The sequence below is a fragment of the Cricetulus griseus genome, chromosome 2 (assembly GCF_003668045.3).
Source record: "Cricetulus griseus strain 17A/GY chromosome 2, alternate assembly CriGri-PICRH-1.0, whole genome shotgun sequence".
Lineage (NCBI taxonomy): Eukaryota > Metazoa > Chordata > Mammalia > Rodentia > Cricetidae > Cricetulus > Cricetulus griseus.
The window spans coordinates 438,389,833-438,412,234 of NC_048595.1; the positions used below are offsets into that span (position 1 = coordinate 438,389,833).

The 22,402-nt window shown below is 40.1% G+C and overlaps 1 protein-coding gene across 4 annotated transcripts in view; it reads left to right on the forward strand.

The window, feature by feature from the left end:
* Nucleotides 1–22,402, forward strand: part of Dis3l2 (DIS3 like 3'-5' exoribonuclease 2) — a 306,233-nt gene that overhangs the window by 10,920 nt on the left and 272,911 nt on the right. For 3 of the 4 annotated variants that reach the window (XM_035441100.1, XM_027397459.2, XM_035441098.1), the window contains exons 2-3: nt 17,822–17,969; nt 18,505–18,662. In XM_035441100.1, coding sequence (XP_035296991.1) covers nt 17,918–17,969; nt 18,505–18,662 — 210 coding nt within the window. In that variant the 5' untranslated portion in view covers nt 17,822–17,917. Of the gene's footprint in view, nt 1–2,835; nt 2,972–17,821; nt 17,970–18,504; nt 18,663–22,402 lie in introns of those variants that run through there. The other variant, XM_035441099.1, reaches the window with a different exon arrangement.

Consider the following 22,402-nt stretch of genomic DNA (forward strand, 5'->3'; position numbering starts at 1 on the left):
AAGACCTTAAGTAGTTTTTTCTTTTATGTGCATACATACACATGCATATGTGTGTGTATGTAAACATGTATGTGTCTAGAAGCTGGTGTCATCCTTGGGGATAGGGTCTCCTTGAGTTTTCCAATAAGTCTAGACTGGCTGACCAGTGAGCCCCAGGGATCCTTCTGTCTTTGCCTTTGTATCACTGGGATTACCAATGTGCTACACCATGCCCATGGTTTATGGGGATTGGTTTCAGGTCTCTGTGCTTACAGAACAAGTACTTTACAGATTAACCAACCCCCCCCCCCCCCCCGCTACAGCCTGATAGCTATAGTTGTTACTGAGTTGATTGTTAAGTAGGATATTTTGACATTATGTCTGGGTCTTGTGTTATAGGCCTATAACCCAAACTACTCAGGAGACTGCAGAAAGAAAATTGCAGTTCAAGGCCAGCCATGGTAGGCAACTTAAGGACACTTTCTATTAAAACAAAACAAAACAAAATTGAAGAAAAAAAAAAAGGACTGAAAAAAGAAAAAGAAGTGGTAGGGCACTAGTTTAACATACAGGAAGCTTTGAGTTAAATCTCTAGTATCACAAAGACAAAAGACAGACAGTAATAATTTTGACTTTGTAACCCATAATTGAGAGTTTTTAAAAATGAAGATTAAAGAGTTTTCTTATTAATTATAATTTAAGATGGGTGTGCTTGTTTGGGGATAGATGAAACATATTAGCTATTAATTCATAGTTGATGAACCTGATAGTGAACACACAGATGATCATCAGAATATTTCCTACCTTTCCCGTTTTTTCTTGACCCTAACTCTCACTTTGTAGTCTAGGCTGTCTGGGAACTCATTATGTAGCCCAGGCTGCCAAATTTACTGCAGTCTTCCTCACCCAGCCTCTTAAGTGTTGAGATTATGGTCATGAGGCACTATGTTTGGTGTGAATATGTATTTATTTAAAAAATTTAAATTATTGTTTTTGTTTATGTGTGGTATCTTTGTTAGGGTTTCTACTGCTGTGATGAAACATCATGACCAAAAGTAACTTGAGGAGGAAAGGGTTTATTTCACTCACACTTTATGTAAGTGTAAGAATTGCCATGACTGTGGCAATTCTGGTTTTTCTCAGGAAGAAATGACTTGTATATCAGTATGCGACTATTTATGTTCTTATTTGCATGCTCTCTGGATTTCAACTTTGCTTTATGTATGTTAGGTCTGTAATAAAGTATAGGACCTACCTGTCCAGTGTAGACCAAACCCTTAAACTTTTCAGATGAGATAATTAGAAGACAGCTGGGCTGGGGCAGTAAAGTAAGATGAAGAAGGAGCATTGTCAGCTGCTAGCTGCAACAGACATAGCTGAAACAGACCTAGCTGCATGCAATTTTGAAAAAGTTGACACACACAGATGTAGAGAGACAGTGTATTGATGCCCCCATTATAGATCCTCAAAAGTCAATACTTAGGGTGCATTTGCCTTACCTACCTTTAAAATTTATCTTCTATTTGCTCACATACTACAATACATATATCCCCAACATCATTTAGAAACACCACACACACACACACACACACACACACACACACACACACACACACAGAATCTTTCTGCAATGTGAATATTGTCATATGTACACAATACAAAGTTGGTTATTCTCTGCTGCTATCTACTATAGAAAGCTTATTAGTGAGTTTTTTAAGTTCTTTGAACATGCAGAGACTGTTCCTCCTTTGGACTCATGCTTTCTGCCCAGAAGGCTATGCTCTGAGACATTCACACAGTGGACTTAGCTCTAGTATAACTTTCTCTAAAGAGTTGTTTCTTAATAGTCTGCACAGATAAAAGTAGTGTTCTCTATTGTGTTCACTGATCATGTGTGCAGTGTCTTCTGCTTCTAGATCGGAAGTACCATGAAAACAGGGATGTGGTTGGTCATGCTTATTGCTCTCCATCTAGGGCCTGAAGAAGGCATAGTAATAAATATTTATAAACTTGACATTAATAATAAGCGATTCCAAAATTTGCTTAATATTCTGTAACTGTTATCTTTTCCTGCTACTGATTTCTGTTTCAGAACCTTGCTTCTCTCAAGATCTTTTTTTTTAAAGATTTATTTATTTATTATGTATATAGCACTCTGTCTGCCTGTATGCCTGCATGCTAGAAGAGGGCACCAGATCCCACTACAGATAGTTGTGAGCCACCATGTGGTTGCTGGGAACTGAATTCAGGACCTTTGGAAGAGCAGTCAGTGGTCTTAACCTCTGTTCTCTCAAGATCTTTAGCAAGCAGCTGTGTTAGCGAGAAGTGCTGGGTTGTTGTCCCTTTCAGGACATTTGATATCCTAAATACTCAAAGTATGTTGTAAAATACAAATGAGTAAAGTCACTTCTGACCCATTAAGAGAATGTGTTTTGTGGATGGAAGTTTCTGTCCTGTCTGGCCCTGAAGCCGGTTAGTTCCAAATAAACACCCAGAGGCTTTATTAATTATAAACTGTTTGGTGTATGACTCAGGCTCCTTATTGGTTCTCTCTCTCTTGATTATTAACTCATTTCTATTAATCTATATATTTCCACATGGTCTTGGCTTACTGGAGAGTGCCCTGGTCTCTTGCTTCCTTGGCAGCTACATGATGACATCTTCCTGACTCTGCCCCTTCTCTATCCCTATTTGGATTTCCCACCTGGCTAAATCCTCCTGCCTGTCCATTAGCCAAAACAGCTTTATTCATCAACCAATAAGAGAAACATATATTCAAAGTGTACAGAAGGACATCCCCCATCATCTATCCCCTAAACTTTTTTTTTATTAGAGAGGCTGGCAGTCAAAGATGGGTAAGATCTTTTGGCCTCCAGGTGACCTAAGACAGATCACGCATGACGGAATGTGTCTTCCAATGATGGGTAAGACTGGAAGCTGAAAGAAGACAACCTAAGACAGACACAGTCATCTGTCCTGTGGCAGAAACAAGGTATTAATTAATTAAATTTAGAAAGGGGGATTGTCAGGGTTCATAAAAATGACTTCGCTACATCTTGGCTTAGAGTCAGAGAGTTCAAAACTATCCTACTTTTCCAAGGTTAAAGTCATAAGACCTAAATGTCTAACTCGGGCCTACTGTAGGATGTTTGATCTTGTTGTGGATGTCTTATCTAAATAACAAGAGACTTACTCTGTGGTGTGGTTACTGTTAACCCTCAAGGCCAATAATGAGAGATTTAGTCTAAGGCATGGTTACAAAGTGTTTGGAGAATTAAGGAAGAAAGTCTGTTTGTTCCTTGTATCATGATAAAGAAGTCTTTTGCCATTTTCCCCTGTTTGATTTGGGTATATAAGAATGTTGAAGAATAAACTTGGGGTGTCCAGTATTTACTGAGCTGCCCTCCTGACTATTCTGTGTCTCTGTCCATAGTATCTTTACTGGCTGTTTCTCAATCCATATTCCCCCTCTCAGGTACGAACTGAGCAAGTTGGCTGGATCCCACTGAAGCCCTATAGATGGCCCCTCAACATGGGGCACAAACAAAGAGGGATAAATACAGTGTTTTACTGACATAACTCTCATTTGAGATCACTTTTATTTGTACTTACAGCTAATAAATCTGTTTTGATTTATGAGAAACAGGATAGAATGATCTTGTAGCCCACATATCCTTTAATTGATTATCTAAATACATTAAATTAATGCATCATGTATTTTCATGCTGAAGTGCTTAAAATTGTTATGTTGTCAATCATTAGGAATATTGTTTAGTATGAGAAAAATGTAATTCACTAAAGCAGATATGACTCTAAAGATGGGTTTTTAAAGAAATGTTACAGAGGTACTGGAGGCATAGCTTAGCAGTAAAGAGCACCTGCTTCTTTTCCAGAGAATCTGGACTTGATTCCTATGTCAGTTCACATATCTGTAACTAGTTCCAGGGGAATATTCTGACATCCTTTTCTGATGTCTGCAGGTACTAGGCATGCTCATGGTACACAGACATACATGCAGGCAAAGCACCTATATACATAAAGTAAGAATTAAAACATGCAGAATTACAAGGTCCTAGATTTGTTCTTCAGCACTGAAAGGGAAGGAAGGATTGTAGGTCTACGGAAAGATCTAAGATTAGGAGCTGGTGAGATGGCTCAATGGCAAAAACACTTTCTGCTAAGCCAGATGACCTGAATTCAGTCCCTAGGATCCATATAGTAGAAGGAGAGAACTGACTTCTGAAAGTTGTCCTCTGACTTCTACTTGGTGTGACACAAGTGTAGACACACACACACACACACACACACACACACACACACACACACGATTTGAAAAAAAGAGAATGGTACAAAGGGGAGGCAATCTTTCTACCAACTGAAATTCAGCCTTATTCCCAGTCCCAGTTCATCACATTTCTGCTTCCTTACTCCAGCCTGATAATTGGCCTGTTAATGACAAATGGTTGTTAGATATGGATATTAGCTAAAGTCATTGCTGTTGGTCATCAACAATTCTAGGCTCTTAATAAATAGATGTGATGCTTTGAATGAGAATGGCCCTATAGGCTCCTATGTTTGAATATTTACTTCCCTGTTGGTAGAACTGTTTGGGAAGGGTTAGAAGGTGTGGCCTTGTTGGAGGAGGTGTGCCACTGGGGGCAGGCTTTGAGATTTCAAAAGACTTGTGCCATTCCCAGTGTGCTCTCTGCTTTCAGCTTGTGGATCAAGATGTGAGCTCTCAGCTATTGCTCCAGTCACCATGCTCCACCAGTATGCACTGTAATAACCCTCTAGAGTCACAAACACAGGAAAAATCTTTCTTTTATAAATTGCTTTGGTCATGGTATCTTTTTACAGCAATAGAAAAGTAATTAATACAACAGAGGTAGGCAGTAGAAGAATATATTCATACATACATGTATTTTTGTTTCTATTGCTAATTTATTCCTCTGTTTTATGCTAGTTGTGAAAAACAAATCTAGTAACTGGGATTTAACTTTTATGTATCCTTTGACTTTATCTAAAGGTTGTGCTCAAAAGCTTCTTAAAGCTGGGCAAGATGGGGCATACTTGCAACCTTAGCACTCTGGAGGCTAAGGAAGGAAGATTGCACGTTCCAGGCCAGCCTGGGCTATGTAATGAGACAGTCTCTCAAAAGACAAACAAGAAATAAAGAGTACTGAGTCAGTATATAATCTAAACCTTGACTTCTCTCTGCTGTTTCTAGGGATTTACTTTTTTAAATCAACAAATAAAAAATGTAAAAATAATTTATAGTATAAATAAGACATTTTGATACATGCATCTGTTGCCGTATTACTGAATCAGCTGTGTATTATCTTCCCTATTTTCTTGTGATGAGATTGTCTAAAAGTCATCAGTTTTCAAATAGACAACATGTTATTAACATGTAAGAGAACTCTTGAGCCGGGCGTTGGTGGCACACGCCTTTAATCCCAGCACTCGGGAGGCAGAGGCTGTGAGTTCGAGATCAGCCTGGTCTACAAGAGCTAGTTCCAGGACAGCCTCCAAAGTTGCAGAGAAACCCGGTCTCAAAAAGCAAAAACAAAAACAAAAACAAAAAAAAAAAGAAAAAGAGAACTCTTGAACTTATATCTTTGATCTAACTGAAATCTTGTATCCTCTGACCATTATATCCCCTGTACCTCCCACTCCTTTAGTTCCCAGTGACCATGGTTTGACTTGCTACTTTTAGGAGTGTAGCTTTTTTAGATTCCATGTATGAGTGAGATAATGTAAACTTTATCTTTCTGTGCAGTTTTATTTATTTTTTACATAGGGTTTCTCTGTGTAGCTTTGAAGCCTATCCTGGCACTCGCTCTGGAGACCAGGCTGGCCTCAAACTCACAGAGATCCGCCTTCTGTGCAGTTTTATTTAGCCCAATGTCCTCTAGGTTCACTTATGTTATCACAACTGAGAGGAGCCCCCCAACTCCCCACTTTAAAACCCCTATAGATAGTATTCCATTGTCTCTATACCACATTTTCTTTACTATTTGTGTACTAATGGGTGCTTAGGCTGATTCCATGTTTTGGTTTTGGCAATAATGCCGTGGCCATGGGAGCTCACATGTCTTTTGTATGTGGTGGTTTCATTTCCTTTGGATATGTGTATAGAAGTGGAATTTGCTGACTCAGAGGATAATATAGGTCTATTTTAAAAAATAGAGAAATTTCCACATCATTTTCCTGATTAGCTATAACAATGTTGCTATTAGTTGTGTAATTGTCTTTTCTTCATCATTTACAGACACTTGTTACATTTGGTCACTCTATTCACAGCCATTCTAATAGCTGTGGGATGGTTTCTCATGGGAGTTTTCACTTGAGTTTCCTTGATGATGTTAGTGTTGAGCATTTTTTCATATACCCGCTGGACAGCTCTGTGTCTGCCTTTGAGAAATGTCTATTCAGATCCTGCTGTGCATTAAAAGCAGTATATTTATGCCTGATCAGGTGAACGGTTTGCAGATGCATCTTCCAGGTCCACGGCTTGAATCTTCAGATTGTGGGTTGCTTCCTTTGCTGTGCAGTGGTTTGTTAATTTGATGTTATACGGTCTGCAGTTTTGTTCTTTTGCTTTTGCTATCTGTGCTTTAGGTTCATAGCTCAAAAAGAGCAGCAGCAGAAGCAGAAGCCAAAACTTTGCCCCAGATCAGCATCATAGAGTTCTACCCCTTTGCTTTCATACATGGTATTTATACGTTCAAGTCTCAAATATTTAAGCCTGTAATAATTTTGAACTGAGTTCTCTTTTTGTATATGATATGAGACAGAGTCCTAACTTCATGCTTATGCACAGAGGGCTCTGCTTTTCCTACTACTATTTATTAGAGACTATCCTTTTCCTATTGTGTCTTCTTGGCATTTTTGTTGAAGATCATTGGTTATAAATGTGGGTGTTTGTTTCTCTTTTTCATTGACCTGTGTGTTTCCATGACAGAACCATGCTGCCTTGATTATAACAGCTTTGTGATATACTTTGATTTTTCATTTATTATTTTTATTTATTTGTGTGTGTGTGTGTGTGTGTGTGTGTGTGTGTGTGTGTGTACATGTCCACATGTGCTTGTGTGTGTGCATGTGTGAATGTGCGCCTGTATGTGTGTGTGATTTGGTTATGGTCCCATATGCCAAGGACAGAAAGCATTAGTGTCAACTCAGGCATTGGTGTCAACAATCTTTCTCTTGACAATATTGTAATATAAACTGTTGCCTTCAATCAGAGGATGTCCTTGTGTGTGTTGCATTGTTGCTGTGCTGAAATCTCTTTTTTCTGTCATCAAAATTCTTTGTACTTACTTAGTGCTGGATCCTCTCCATTGAATCTTGGGTCGCTATCATTCTTAGTTAACTGTATCATTTTGGTGGAACACATCCTTTAGGTTTGTAAGAGTATGAAGTCTTTGAAGCCTGCACTTTGGAAGATGTCTTTATTCTATCTCTATAGTTCATTAGTTTTGAATAATTATAAGTTTGAATAATTTCCCTTAACTATCATTCTATTGAGGAATAGTTTACATACACAAAGGTAGTTCCTGTGCTTACGTTCCTTCCTAAAGGGCCCAGTGTAACTACTGTTGAGCTTGCAGAGCTTCCTGGTGGTGTTTCTTGGAGTAGTTTCTGCTGGAGATAGGCTTTCTCCCTTATCTCAAAGTGTTTTCTAGCTCTCCATTATTCCTGAAGGATATTTTTTACTGCATATAGAAATCAAGATTGATGGCTTTTTTATTTCATGACTTTAAAGTGTTGTTCCATTGTCTTTGGCTGTCATGGAAGACAATATTATAAAAATAAAGTAAATCTGCCATTCAAAGTATTGTTCCCAAGTGCCTTGTGCTGCCTGTCACATGCTGTGTGCCCTTTCCCTTTGCTTTGCAATTGGCTCCTTTCACTGGTTTTCAGTAGCTTGTTGGTGACAAAGCTGGATACAGTTTCATCGGAGACTTTGTTTTTAGGAATCACTGAGTTTCTTGAGTCTGTATGTCTTTTGCCAAATCTGTTTTAAGTTTAACACTATTCAATTTTTAGGGAATTTCCCCTCCACCACTCGGAACTCCAGTTATCTTTATATTTGAGCTCTTGATGCTATCCAGAGTCCATGATACTTAGCTCATCATTGTGGTTCAGTTTTATTTCTGTTTTCTTTCTTTTCTTTTTCTTTTTTCTTTTTTCTTCTTCTTCTTTTTTTTTTTTTTTTTTTTGGTTTTTCGAGACAAGGTTTCTCTGTGGCTTTGGAGGCTGTCCTGGAACTAGCTCTTGTAGACAGGCTGGTCTTGAACTCACAGAGATCCGCCTGCCTCTGCCTCCCGAGTGCTGGGATTAAAGGTGTGCGCCACCAACGCCTGGCTATTTCTGTCTTTCAGTTTGTATGCTTTTTGTTAGTGAAGTTCACAGATACTTTTATTCTTTTCTATTTTTCTATCACACTCACCTACCAAATCTTTTATTTCACATAGTATAGAATTTAGTCTTAAAATTTGCATCTTAATTTTTTTTTGTTGGGATCTCTTTTAGGTCATTTCAAGTGTCTGTCTTACCTAAGTGAGCATAGTTATCATATGTGATATAAAGTCATAACTAATAATCATAAGCTCTGAGTTATTTGAGAATGGAGTGAGTTAATTTTTTCCCATTAGAATGGATCACTTTTCTGAGGTCTATGTATGTCAGATATTTTTGGATTGTGGTATTTTTATTATTTGTTTTCTAAAAGAGATAGGCTCTTATTATTTTTCCCAGGCTGCCCTTGAACTTCTGAGTTGAAGGTATTTTTTTTCCTCAGTCTCCTAAGTGGCTGGGACTATAGGTACATGCCACTGTGCCTGGTTTGGATTGTATATTAAATGTAGTTAATAAATATCTTGTGTAGATCTGAATTCTTTTTATTTTTTTCATGGTATTTTATTGGTAGTGTCCAAACACCTTGTCCCCCTGCTTTAGTTTCGGATTGCCTTGTCTTCTCAGAGAGATGGCTCAAATCTTGGTTCACATTTTTCAGTCTTTGTGATACTGCCTTGAGTTTTTCCTACATTTATGACATTAAGGGGTCAACAGAGACTTAGATGAAGCTCCTAGAGATGAGAAGATTCTCATCTTCAGTTGTGCTGTCTTCTGGAGCCACCGCGGTAGCACCAGATGCTTCAACAGATTAGTGCTGCCAGGCAGTTTGTCTCTCACTATTTATTTATTCTTTAGAATTTATAGATAGTTGTTTCTGCCCCTTCCCCTCCCCCATTTCTCAGAGTTTGTATTTATAACCTAACTTATTTTAAAGCCACTTTTAGGTTTGATGTCAAGTGTGAACTAGCTCTTTCATCAGGAGTTCACTTGGTGTGATATTGAAAAGAGATGAGACTGGAAAGGTAATCTAGGGCACACAGTTGCAGCCCGTGATGAAGCATGAAGGTTTAGAAAGACCTGTCCTCAAAATAGCGTTTATGTTTCAGTTAAAGCATGAGTTGTTGAAGAAGAGGTTAGTAGTTGAGAGATCTATTAGGAAATGCAATAACCTGTATTCAGACAGTTAAAATCAAGCTGGAAAGGAAAGAATCTATTTAGGATCATTGTGAAATTAGAATAGACAGAATTTGGTAATACGGTAATGGAGAGAAACAGTGAGATGACTACTGTTTGCTGCTGAGGGATGGTAATGATGTCATTAAGCTGGATGCAGCACGCAGGAGGAAAATTTAGTTTGAGGAGAATAATAATCCGAATTAGAAATGTGTCGCATTCTGAGTGCTCACAAGTCTTACTCAGCAGGAAGTTGGGAAGTCGAGGAGCCTTGGAAAGCAGAGTTAGAGAAGGAGATTTAATGCTCTAAGAAGGAAGTGAGACAGTCTTCAGACTAGAGCTTTGTGTGTGGTAGAAGCCTCAGAGGTAAATGAAGGAAGAGGACTTGGCAGGAAACCTGAGAACTGGAGAGTCAAACTGAGAGTCAGGACACTGGTGGACATTGGAGGCCAAGGGTGATGCGTTTGTACTCAAAGGGTAACCTGCATTCACATTAAACAACAAAAACACCCCCAAACAACCTAAGACTAAAAAAAATTCTCCCAAAGCTTGAGTCTCTGTTAGTATTTCAGTAATGAAGATTTTCTTCCCTAGTAATTCCAAAAGCTTTGATTTGATATAGTGATGGATACAAAACCATGTTCCGACAGGGAGTAAAGAGTATGTGAAGGGGGAAGCAGAGGTTGTGAATTGAAACCATATTGTTGAACTGTCAGGGATGAGAATGAGACGCGACACAGTCACTAGCAACTTGATGTGGGTGGGTGTAAGGGGAGTAAGCCCAAGCCCTGAGTTTTAGGTGAGAGCTGTTGGAAAGGCAGTTGTGGAGAGAGAGATAACATTCTAGAGTAAACAGAGGTTGAAGATAAACAAACAGGAAATTAGGTTTACATATGCAAGGGGCATTTTTGCCTCTAATATAGGAGAATAAGGACAGCACAGGTGTGGAGAAGAGTGTCTATGTGGGAGGGGTTGGGAATTAAGATACTGAGAAGGACAATTAAGAGTTTGATGCTTGCACTTTGGGTTATGGCACAAAAAATGGAGACAAAACTTCCTTTAGAGGTCAACTAGAACAGCCAGGCTTCCTACTCTTACATCTGCTCCAAAGGTATTTGAGACATGACAGAAGAAGGTATCTGGAAAGAATAAAGAGGGAAAATAAGACTATTAGCTGGGACTGTATTATTCCAGTGAATATTTGCTGATTTTTAAAAAAGAATCAGCTGAAAAGCTGAGCAGTGCTTTTGGCAGCCTCTTAGAGTTAGAGGAGTAGGGATTACAGCTTATGTGATATGTGCAACTTATGTGATATGTGTGTCATCTGGTGAGTCACTCCTTTTTGGGATAGAGGCCCTGAAGAGTCATGGGATATGTGATTTGTACATGTATAGTACCACCCCACAGGATTGCAACTTTACCATGAGCACAGTTATAATTTCTTCTTTTTAGGTACTTGGCTGAAACAAATTCAAATCTTATTTGGAATATGATAACATTATTATAGGCATCTAATTCTTATATAAAAATTATATAATTATGTCCTGTTTAAAACATGATCAAGTAACAGAACAAAATGAGGTAGAAGCAACAGAACTTACTGCTTAAAAACTTTCCCAAACTGATGAAATTATCAAGCAACAGATTCAAGAAGTTTTACTGATTCCCTCCAAGTAGGATGAAAAGAAATCCATTTCTTGAACATGGTGGTATGTCTGCAGAATACCAAAGATAAAAAGTTTACAAAGTGCCAAGGATGGGGAACAGTATACTTTCAAAAGGATTAAGAGACTAACAGCTGAATTCATGACAGAAACACAGGAGTTTATGACAACAGAATGACATCTTAAGCTCTGAATCTAGTTGGTAGTCTATAATTCTGAATCTTGACAAAAAAAAATCTTATGAGAACAAAGACCACATACAAATGTTTCACACTTGTTCAAAAGATATAACTAGTGGCTGTCATAATGGACAGCACAGACATGCAAATTTCCATCAGTGCAGAAAACACAGGGTTCTTAAGGATATTTTCAAACAAAGCAGCTGGGAATGTAGCTCAGTGGTATTTGTGTGACATGCACAAAACCTGGACTACAGTCCTCACTCAGCACAGCAGAAAACCAGACAGCATGAGAGCATCTTGGATAACATTCTGTCCTCATACATAAATTGCCAGATTCCTACAGAAAAAGAAATGAACGATACTGACCTAAGAGCAAAGTTTTAAAACCCAAGCTGTTTTACCTGTTGCAAGGATATATATCCATATGTTCTCTCTCCCTCCCTCTCCCCCCTCTCTGTGTGTGTGTGTGTATGTTTGGCTTTGGTACTGATTGCACAGAATTATGTTTTCTAGAAGTTTAAAAGATTGGTATGGTTTTTTCTTTCAGCAATTGATAGAAGCCATTTTGTTCTTTGCTTTTCTTTATTGGAAAATTTTAAATTATCAATGTAGTTTCTTGTTATATACCCAGATTTACCATTTTTTGAGTCAGTTTCAGTAATCTGTATATTTCTAGTAGTTTTCTACTTCATGTATGTTTTCTAATTGGCTAATTATTTGTCATATTCCCTCATAATCTTTTTAATTTCTGTAAAGTTTGTGTGGATGCTTCTGTTTTATTCCTCTTCTATGGTCACCCTGTGGAGACAGAATGGACCCTCTTCTAAGTAGCAGGTGGAATATTTATGCTGAAAACACTCTAGTCCAAGAGAAACTTTGTTACTATCTTTTCCTAGAGACAGCAGAGTTAGCGCAAGCAGGTGTGTGCTGGATTGAGTGAAGCTAAAGGACTCTGGTTTGGCTTTTATAATGGCTTAGGGACTTGGGGAAAAGATTTTGTGTTTGTCTAGATTTGAGAAGTTTGTATTTCTTCCCGAGACCAAAGGGTGGACCACACATGGATGATCCTGTAGCTTGTTCAGTTGTGGGTCCAAAGGGGATTAAGGGAGGCGAGGTTTAAAGTAAGTTAGTGGAGTGAAGTTCTACTACAGGCCTGAATTTTGGGATGAAATTATCTTTCTTCCATTTTCTTCTTCAGGTTAGATAGTCCTGGCTGGCACATCTTTAGATTTATTAACTGTCCTCTGTAAGCTTAAGTCTGCTGTTGAGCTTCTCTAGTTCTTCATTTCACTTATTGTATTTTCCAACTTGGAAGTTCCATCCAATTCGTTTAAACATGGTTTATCTCTCTTTGTCGATACTTTACCATTGCCACTATACTCAAATTATGGTTTCTTTTGGCAGATTTCTAATAGTTACTTTGATGCTCTGTTTGGGTAAATTATAAACCTAGAGCCCTCCATGTCTGCTAAGACCTAAAGTCTGTGTTCCTCTCTGGCTACTTTCCCAATTCTTTGTCTTGTGACTTTTGTTGACAGCATATTCTGTTTCTCTGTCTCACTTTTCTCCCTCTCGAAGTTGGAGGTGGCTGCTCATCTCGCTTCCCTTTCTCCTTCCTTTTCATTTCATTCATTCTATTTTTTTCCAGTTGGCTGAGTTAATTCCACAGAGTCTTTCTCCTGAAGTGTTTGTCTGCAGATGTCTGTTCCTCTCTCTCTCTCTCTCTCTCTCTCTCTCTCTCTCTCTCTCTCTCTCTCACACACACACACACACACACACATACACACACAGCCCGATTTTGCTGATTTTGTAGTTATTACTTTGGTCAGCATATCACATATCTTTTTTTTTTCTCCCCCTTTTTTCTTTTTTATTCTTCATAACATCCCGACTGACTGCAGTTTCCCCTCCCTCCACTCCTCACAGGCCCCCCCCACCTCCCCTGTCTCCCATATCTACTCCTTCTTCATTTCCCTTCAAAAAAAGAGCAGGCCCTCCAGAAATATCAACCAAACATAGTGTAACAAGTTATACTAAGACTCTGGCACAAACAGTCATAGCGAGGCTGGACGAGGCAGTCCAGAAGAAGGAAAAGGGTCCCAAGAGCAGGCAAAAGAGTCAGAGACGCCCCCAACTCAGACTGTTAGGAGTCCCACAAAGACACCTGGCTACACAACCATAACATATATGCAGAGGACCTGGCTCAGACCCATACAGGTTTGATTGTCGCTTTAGTCCCTGGGAACCTCTATGAGCCCTGCTTAGTTGGCTCTGTGGGTTGTATTCTCATGGCATCCTTGACCATTATGGCTCCTGCAATCCTTCCTCCCCATCTTCTGTAGGCTTCCCCTGGCTCTGCCTGGTATTTGACTGTGGGTCTTTGCTGCATCTGCTCCCATCAGTTGCTAGATGACACCTCTCTGATGACAGCTGGGCTAGGCACAGATGTTGGAGTATAGCAGAATATCATTAGTAATCATTTCATTGATTCCCCTTTCCCCCAGTGGTGTTTGGTTCTATCCTGGGTCTCTGGGATGTCCAGCCTCTGGTTCCTGGCCATCCAGGCAGTGTCATGTGTGGGTTTTCTCTTGTGGCATAGGCCTGTCAGAAGGGACACATGGATCTCCCTGGGAAGGGGAAGTAGAATAGATTTGTGGGTGGACTGGGGGTGGGTGGGTGGGGTTGGGACTAGGAGGGATCAGACTGGGTGAGTTGCCCTAGGGAAGACTATTGGTAATGGGGGTTATGGGGCCTGAACTGGCCATCTTCTATAACCAGCAAGGCTTCCAGCAGTGGGACTGGGACACCAGCCCAGCCATAAAACCTTCAGCCTACAATCTGTGGGAGTGGCCAGCCAATGATTGGTCAGCGTATCTTAGTGATTATCAGGTAACTAGTTATGTTTTGATTCTTTGAAAGGAGGCTGCCACTCTTTGTAGGTGGTCCGTCTGAGGCTTGGGGAGTACAATTTAGGTGGTTTACCCGTCTCTACTGGGTTTTTCTTTCTGCAAATGTAAGACCTCATATTCCTGAAGTGAAGAGTAACTCCTTGTGGTAGTTTCCCACTCTCCTTCATGTTTGTGGTCGAGTTTATAGTTTTGTGCATGCACAGACTTCTAGACCAGCAGTAAAAGTTAATATTCTTTCTCTCTCTCTCTCATTTTCCTTCTTTTTATTTCTTCCCCTCCTAATCTGTCCATTCCCTTCCTTCTACTCACTTGTGTAAACTCAGCTGCACTCAACCTCAACAATTTTTCTGCCTCAGCCTCCCTAGTACTGTTGAATGTAGGCATGCATCACTGTACAAAGTTGGCTTCTAGCCTCCTGAGTCCTTGGACTGTAGTAATGTACCATCACACCTATGCTCTCTTTAGCTTCTTTTTATTTTTTAAATTTATTTTTTTTAAATTAGAAACAAGCCTGTATCACATGTCAATCTCAGCTCTCTCTCCCTCCACTCCTCCCCCGCCCCCCACCAACTCCTCACCCCTTCCCCCCTCCACTCCCCAGGGAGGGCGAGTCCTTCCATGGGGATCCCCAAAGTCTGTCATATCATCCTGGGCAGGGCCTAGGCTCTCCCCTATGTGTCTAGGCTGAGAGCATCCCTCCATGTGGACTGGGCTCCCAAAGTCCATTTGTACACCAGGGATAAATACTGATCCATTACCAGAGGCCCCATAGATTGCCGAGGCCTCCTCACTGACACCCATGTCCAGGGGGTCTGGGTCAGTCCCAGTCTGGCCTCCCAGCCATTAGTCTGGGGTCCATGAGCTCCTCCTTGTTCAGGTCAGCTATTTCTGTGGGTTTCATCAGCCCGGTCTTGACCCCTTTGATCATCACTCCTCCCTCTCTGCGACTGGGTTCCAGGAGTTCAGTTCAGTGTTTAGCTGTGGGTGTCTGCCTCTGCTTCCATCAGCTACTGGATGAAGGCTCTAGGATGGCATTTTTGGTAGTCATCAATTTTATTATCGGGGAAGGGCATTTAAGGTAGCCTCTCCACTATTGCTTAGATTCTTAGTTGGGGTCATTCTTACAGATCTCTGGACATTTCCCTAGAGCCATATTTCTCTTTAAACCTCTAATGGCTCCCTCTATTATGGTATCTCCTATCTTGCTCTCCTCTATTCTTCCCCTGACTCAATCTTCCTGCTCCCTCATGCCCTCCTCTCCCCTCCTTTCCTCCACTTACCTTTCTCCTAACTCCCTCTCCCCTCCCCCTATGCTCCCAATTAGCTCAGGAGATCTTGTCCCTTTCCCCTTCTCGGGGGACCATGTATGTCTCTCTTGTTTCCTAGCTTCTCTGGTAATGTGGATTGTAGGCTGGTAATCCTTTGCTCTATGTCTAATATCCATATATGAGTGAGCACATACCATGTTGTCTTTTTGTGACTGGGTTACCTCACTCAGGATGGTTTCTTCTAGTTCCATCCATTTGCACCAGCCTCTTACCTGACTTGAGGTTGCTGTTGTGCTCTAACTTACTATTGGGAACAAATTCTGATCTTGAGTTTTTCTTCGGAAACTTTTCCTTGTTTTTTTATTAACTGATTCTGTTAGCTCTTTTCTGTCTTTATTTTTATGTTTTTGTTGTTGGTATTGTTATATTTTCTACATCTTCCTCTTTGCATTTGTAACGCTGCCCTAACTGATTTGTCAGGAGTGTTCAATCCCTGTCCAGGGCCACAGGGTCTGTATCTCTGCTTCATCGGAAGTTAAGGTTACTTGATTATCCATCATTTAACTCCCTTCTCTGCTACAGTGTTATCCATATTAGAGCTTGTTGGGTTGCTGTCTTTATATGATAGCTAGGTAATGTTTCCCTAAAGAAAATATGTTTTCTAGTATTTGTTGGATTATTCCACATGGACATGTAGTACTCCAAATAGAAGTCATCATCTTTTCTAACACTAGGCCAGCCCTATCTCCCAGCCTCAACTCTAGGAACCTCCTCAGTTTCCATACTGGTTGTGCTTCAGGTCCTCTTGGTTGCCAGGTGAGTCACCAGAGCTATGGAGGACCATGTCAGAGGCCTCTTGTGTCACTCCAGTTCTAGCCCTTCCTGTTGTCCTGCCTCGTCTGATTCTCCTCGAGGTGCAGGTGCTTGTCTCTATTCCACTCAGTTTAGCCTTCTGTGCCAAGATGGCTTTTCCTAAAACAACTTTGGTCTGCTGTTTTCTTCTGCTCATTCAAGCTTCAGAAACTCCCTAGTGCCTTTGAATAACTCGGCTTGTTTTCTAGACCTTCCAACTTGTTTTAATTTCCTTGCCACTGCCTTCCTCTATATAGGCAGGATTCTAGCCAAATGGAATTAATGTTGCAAGAATCTGCCTGTGTTTTTCTGTTTATATCCTGATTTTTGTGTCTTTTTGCCAGAAGTATGCTTTCCTGACATCTTAATGTCTTAGTTTTTTCTGAAAAACTTGCCCAAGATTCTCTTAGATTTCCTGATCTGGACACTCTTTCCTTCCCATATCTATCCCAGTTATCTATCCTTTGAAAATCATGGTGCTATCATTTCCCAATGTATATTGCTATGCCCATATGCCTTTTTAACCGTAATGACCTTTTATCTTTCATTTTGCTATTGTGCATTGCATGTATTTGTTAAGTTAATGGGAGAATAAGTGCATCTCTGCATTAACCCTCAGACAGCCTAGATTCCTCTCTGTTCCTTTCATATCCCCTTTTGTTTCTATGAGGATATCTTTTTTGTTTCTTCCTTGTATTTGTATTAAGTTTATCTTTCAATCACTTCATGTAGCCCTAAGTGGCCTGTTATCTTTATTTTGTTGCTTCTCTGAGTTAAATTACAGTTTTCGTTTAAAGAAAACTTCGATCATCTGGTAAGGGTGGTATGAGGGAAATTTGAGGACTAGAATATAGGGTTCAAAATAACATCTTTGTGGAGAAGTGGTTGCCTAGCAGGATTTGGTAGCTTGCAAGTATAGATTTAACTCTAGGACTGGTGCCGGTCAGTAGAGATGAGAAAATGGAAGTTGTGGTGGTGTGTTAATTATCTAGGTGGTAGCCAGGGCCCAGCGGTAGGGTCATACATTCTTAAGCTTTCATCCAATACTCATTCCATCACAGCCTTTAGATTACAGATTTGTTTTTTTTAAATCAAATTTTAAAACCCCATTTCCTGTTTTTCTTTTTTTTTTGTGCATTTCACAAGCTATATACAGTTTCCTGCTTTCTTATTTTTTACTTCATTGCCCCATTAATGGAAACTTTTTAGTTGAAGTGCTCTGAAGGAGTGATGGAGTGCACCTGTGAGGGTGAAGACCTTGGATAGAAATGCAGCACGGTGGTTAACTACCCAGGCGAATGTGACACCAGGCCCCAGGAGAACACCACATTGCCTTTGCCATCCAAGTGTGCCTCAGTACTAAAGTTCCAGGGGAACAAAGGAAATCACAGGTAACTGCTCTCTAGTCACCAGTTTGTTTTTGATTTCAGCTCGTGACAACTGAGCTGCTCAAGGCAGGAAGAACTCTTAGCTGAATAGTAGTGGGTTCCTGGATCTGGAGAGGAGAGGCTACCTTGGAACCAGTAATGAACCATCCTGACTACAAGCTGAACTTTCGGCCCCCGGGGACTCCCAGAGGTATGGAAAGGAAAATGGAGCTTGCTTTAGCAAATGGATACTTGAAACAGAAATGGACTGGGTGTGGAGGCTGAGGGAATTGACTAATTCTTGTAATGAACTGCTGAGTATTCTCTGATGTTATTTATCCTAGAATTAGATATGCTCTCATTGTTTTAGTTGATAGTTGTACAGTCATTTTATTTCCTCCAGAAATGGGACAGTCTTTTAACAATTACTATTTTAAAGGGTTTGTATCTACAAATAGCAACGCATATCAGATCCATTATTCAGATTTTGCTTCATGGGTAAAGCAGTGCTCACCTAGAACTAAGGTCTTATTTATTTAATAAGGTCTGTTTTATTTTTTGCTATCTTACCCATTCTTTCCTTTTTGTGACTGTTTGAAATCATCACTGCAAAGGTTCATTCTCTTGCTGGCCTTTATAGATAGCAAGAGCAACAACAAAAATGGTGAAGGCATAGTACCTCCAGTTAAAAGAGATATAGAGATGTTTAACTGAGGAAAGGTTTGATTGTTGCCTCATGTTTCTAGGTGTGTCCTCTGTGGTTGGCCCTCATGGTGCTGGTGCTTCGCCAGGTGACAAAAAGTCAAAGAACAAGTCCACTCGAGGGAAGAAAAAGAGCATATTTGAAACCTACATGTCCAAGGAGGATGTTTCAGAAGGCTTGAAGAGGGGAACACTTATCCAGGTGCTTAAAACCTATAGGCTATTTATCCTTTGAATATATGGAATGGCAGCAGTCTTGTTTATTAAACCTTTCCCTGTTCTGTGCTGTGTGCTTTGAAATGGTGCAGGGCTTTTGCTTCTTAGACCTATGGCATGGGTCGAGGTGGTAAGTACCACTAAACTGTCAGAGGCAAACCTTTGAGATGTGAGAAGAGCGACCCTCTGTAGCTCATGTCAGTGTTGCCTAGGAATTTTATATTCGGAGAGATCTGTGTGAACCAGGCTGGGGATTGGTGCAGTTGAGCAAATAAGTGTAAGAAAATGAGCTTTCCAAATGAAATAACAAGTGTGAGCTGCTAAGACAGAAGTGGGAAGTGGGGTTGGACTGTACCAAACATTGAATTGTTCAGTGTGCCTGAACCACATGATACTGAAGAACTGAGAAAATGGGTAAAGTTGTAGAGGAAACAGTAAACAATATTTGTTGAATGCTTTGTAGTTTGCATAATCTGTTCACAGGCTGTTCATTGGTGTGGCTGAGCAGATGTTCATTGAACATCCATCTTTGAGCCAGGAGCACTTCCTGTTAGGAGAGTACTACAGGGGAACTAGTGAACTTATCCCATCAGTATGGGATAAGGCAGCTTAGGTTTCCTTGGGTGTAACATCCAAGGCAGCTAGTAGGTAGCAAGGCTGGAGAAGGAAGCAGGACCATGCCTTCTTTGAATTAAGCCGTTTCATAATTCTTAGATAGAAACACTGCCATGTGGTACTTGACTCACTTAAAATTATTGAGTGAAGCTTGGGAGATTGCTGTCACTGCTTACCATACAAGCATGAGGACATGAGTTTGAGCTCTAGCACTCATATAAAAGCTGGGAGGAGTAGTGTGCACCTATAATCAGAGTACTAAGGAGGTAGAGACAGGAGAATTCCTGGGACTTGCTAACTACCCTCCCAGCTCCAGGTTTATTGAAAGACTCTGTCTTGAAACACCAGGTGGAGAGTTATTGAGGAAGGCACTTGATGTTGACTGCTGTCCTCTATGCCCACGTATACACATGCACATACACATGCACACAGAGTTGACTGAATCCCATCTTCTCTCATTCTGAAAACTCACATCCAATTGTGTTTTGGGCTGAAGATTCATCCAAACAATAGATATCAGCTTCTCTGGATTTATCAACTTTCCATAATTACCTGTGGTGCACAGCACATGTAATTGTCATAAACTAGTTTTTCACAAATCAATTGGTCTTTTTGATTTAGGAATGCCATTGGCTTTTTTCCCCCCTCTGGATGTTTTTGAAAAGTCTCTCTTAAGAGAGTGGAAACCTTACCCGGATGGTGCACACCTTTAATTCCAGCACTCAGGAGGCAGAGGCAGGTGGATCTCTGTGAGTTCGAGACCAGCCTGGTCTACAAGAGCTAGTTCCAGGACAGCCTCCAAAGCCCCAGAGAAACCCTGTCTCGAGAAACAAACAAACAAACAAACAAACAAACAAAAAAAACCCAACAACAACAAAAAACAAAAAACAAAAAACAAAAACACATTGGATACTTACTTGTTCCTTCATTAATATATTTGCTTTCTTATCATGATTTAGCATCCATATACTTCACTTCACCTACAGGTGACTTGGTTCTCCTGTATGTCTTGGTGTGTCTTTCTCATTGCTGTCTTCTGTCACCCCTTTCCAGGAATGTGCTATGTTCTGATTATCTTGAACTTCCAGATTTTTCCTCTAAAACCTGTGCTTGCTTGGTGTGGTAGCTTCTGCTGATAGTCCCAACATTGGCAAACAGAAGCAGGCAGATTTTTGTGAATTACAGGTTAACCTGATCTATATAGCAAATTCCATAGTGAGACCCTATCTCACAAAATAAAATCTAAACCACTACTAGCAGCAGCAGCAGCAGCAGCAGCAGCAGCAGCAGCAGCAGCAGCAGCAATAACAACCAAACAAACCAAATGAAACTGAGTGTAGGGCTCCACCTAGACCTTGTCCTTGGTGTCCCGGTGCTTGAGTTGTGTCATCCCACTAAAATGTGGCAGTCATGCTTGCCATGTCAGTCTATGGTCAGTCTGTACTTAAATGTCCCCTCATTTCTCTAAGCTGAGTTGGGTTAGTACCTTCATGAAGTCAGTTTTGTTGTCTACATGTTAAAACTATTACCTTTGTTTGGATTTTATGTTTCCCCAAATAGACTGTTCATTTCCTTAGTGGTATGGTCATACATATTCTACCAGTTAGCCCAGCCCAGTGCAGAGGACTTGGCTGAAGCTTAATAAACTTACACTGAATATATATATGTGTGTGTGTGTATAATATATATATATATATATTATATATATATATTGGCTGAATAAAACAAAAAACAAAAAACAAAAAACACACACACACACACACACATATATATATATATATATATATATATATATATATATATTGGCTGAATAAAGGTCAAGATACTACCTTTTGAAAAAGAATAAAGGGAACTGGTTAGAACTTGAGAGAAAAATAGCTTAGGATTTTGATTATAGATGCATACCTTTAAGAGATAGTGGTAGAACAGTGTTCTGTAATAGTATTAGTTTTTGCTTCCTTTTAATTTTTGCATTTGAAGTGACTTTTTGCTGGCATTATCACAAAACAAAAAGATCTGATCAATATAACAGCTCATATTCCCAGGAGTTTGTAAGTGATTCCTCCTGGCCTATGACATCATAAGCTTCCACAGCCAGAGGCCCTCTCTCCTTTCACCCCCCACATATGAGAACATTTGTTCTCTGCAGATGGGGTAAGGAATGGGTTCCAGATATGAGGTCACCATGAGAAATATACAACATTGTAAATAAGATTTCATAGGCAGAGAAACAGAGTACATCTGCTTTTGGATATAAACTTTCTGTGTGTAGTTGTCTGGGTAAGGTAAAAAGCTAGACAAGAAGCGATATTTTAATGCCATTGGAGAGAATTAAGCATATCATATATACTTAGAAACATCTGTCAGTTTTTGTATTCAGATGTACATCAGGACCTCCTTTTTCTCCATCAAGAGAAAAGTCTTTTACTGATAGTAGGGATCTTAAAAATTAGTAGACTAATATAGTATTAGTTAATGTCATGACAAAAATTTGAGATATCATTGTTGTAGGAAAGATGAGATCACAGTGACCAAAGAAACCTCTTTTCTGTACTTGGAAATGAATAGCAATAAAACATGATTCTGTACATGTAGCTTTCTTAATAAACAAATTCTCAGAAGTGTGCATAGGTGGACTATAGGTTGGTTGTTATGGGAGGTGCTGTGAGAGATGGTGCACATGCCTGGAAGGAGGTCCAGTTTAAAGGGTTAACCAAGGTGACACGGGCAGGGAGATGGTAGAATTGTGTCTTTTAGAATCCAGATGATGTGTTGATTAGTGGAAGTCCAGAATGAGCCCCAAGAGCTACTGGAGGATTCTTTCTGGAATAGAATATTAGTGAGATGTTGTGTTGGACCACTGAAAAACCCTATTCTACGAAGACAGACATCATGATGGTCCCGTTTGTAGAATTTCACTCTTTGTTAAGATTGATGTCAGGGGGCTAGAGAGTTGATTTAGTGGTTAGGAGCACTGGATGCTCTTCCAGAGGACCCAGGTTCAATCCCAGTACCCATATAGTAGTTCACAACAGTGTAACTCCAGACTCAGAGGATCTGCCCTCTTTTGGCTTCTGAAGCCACTGTATGTACATGGTGCCCAGAAATACA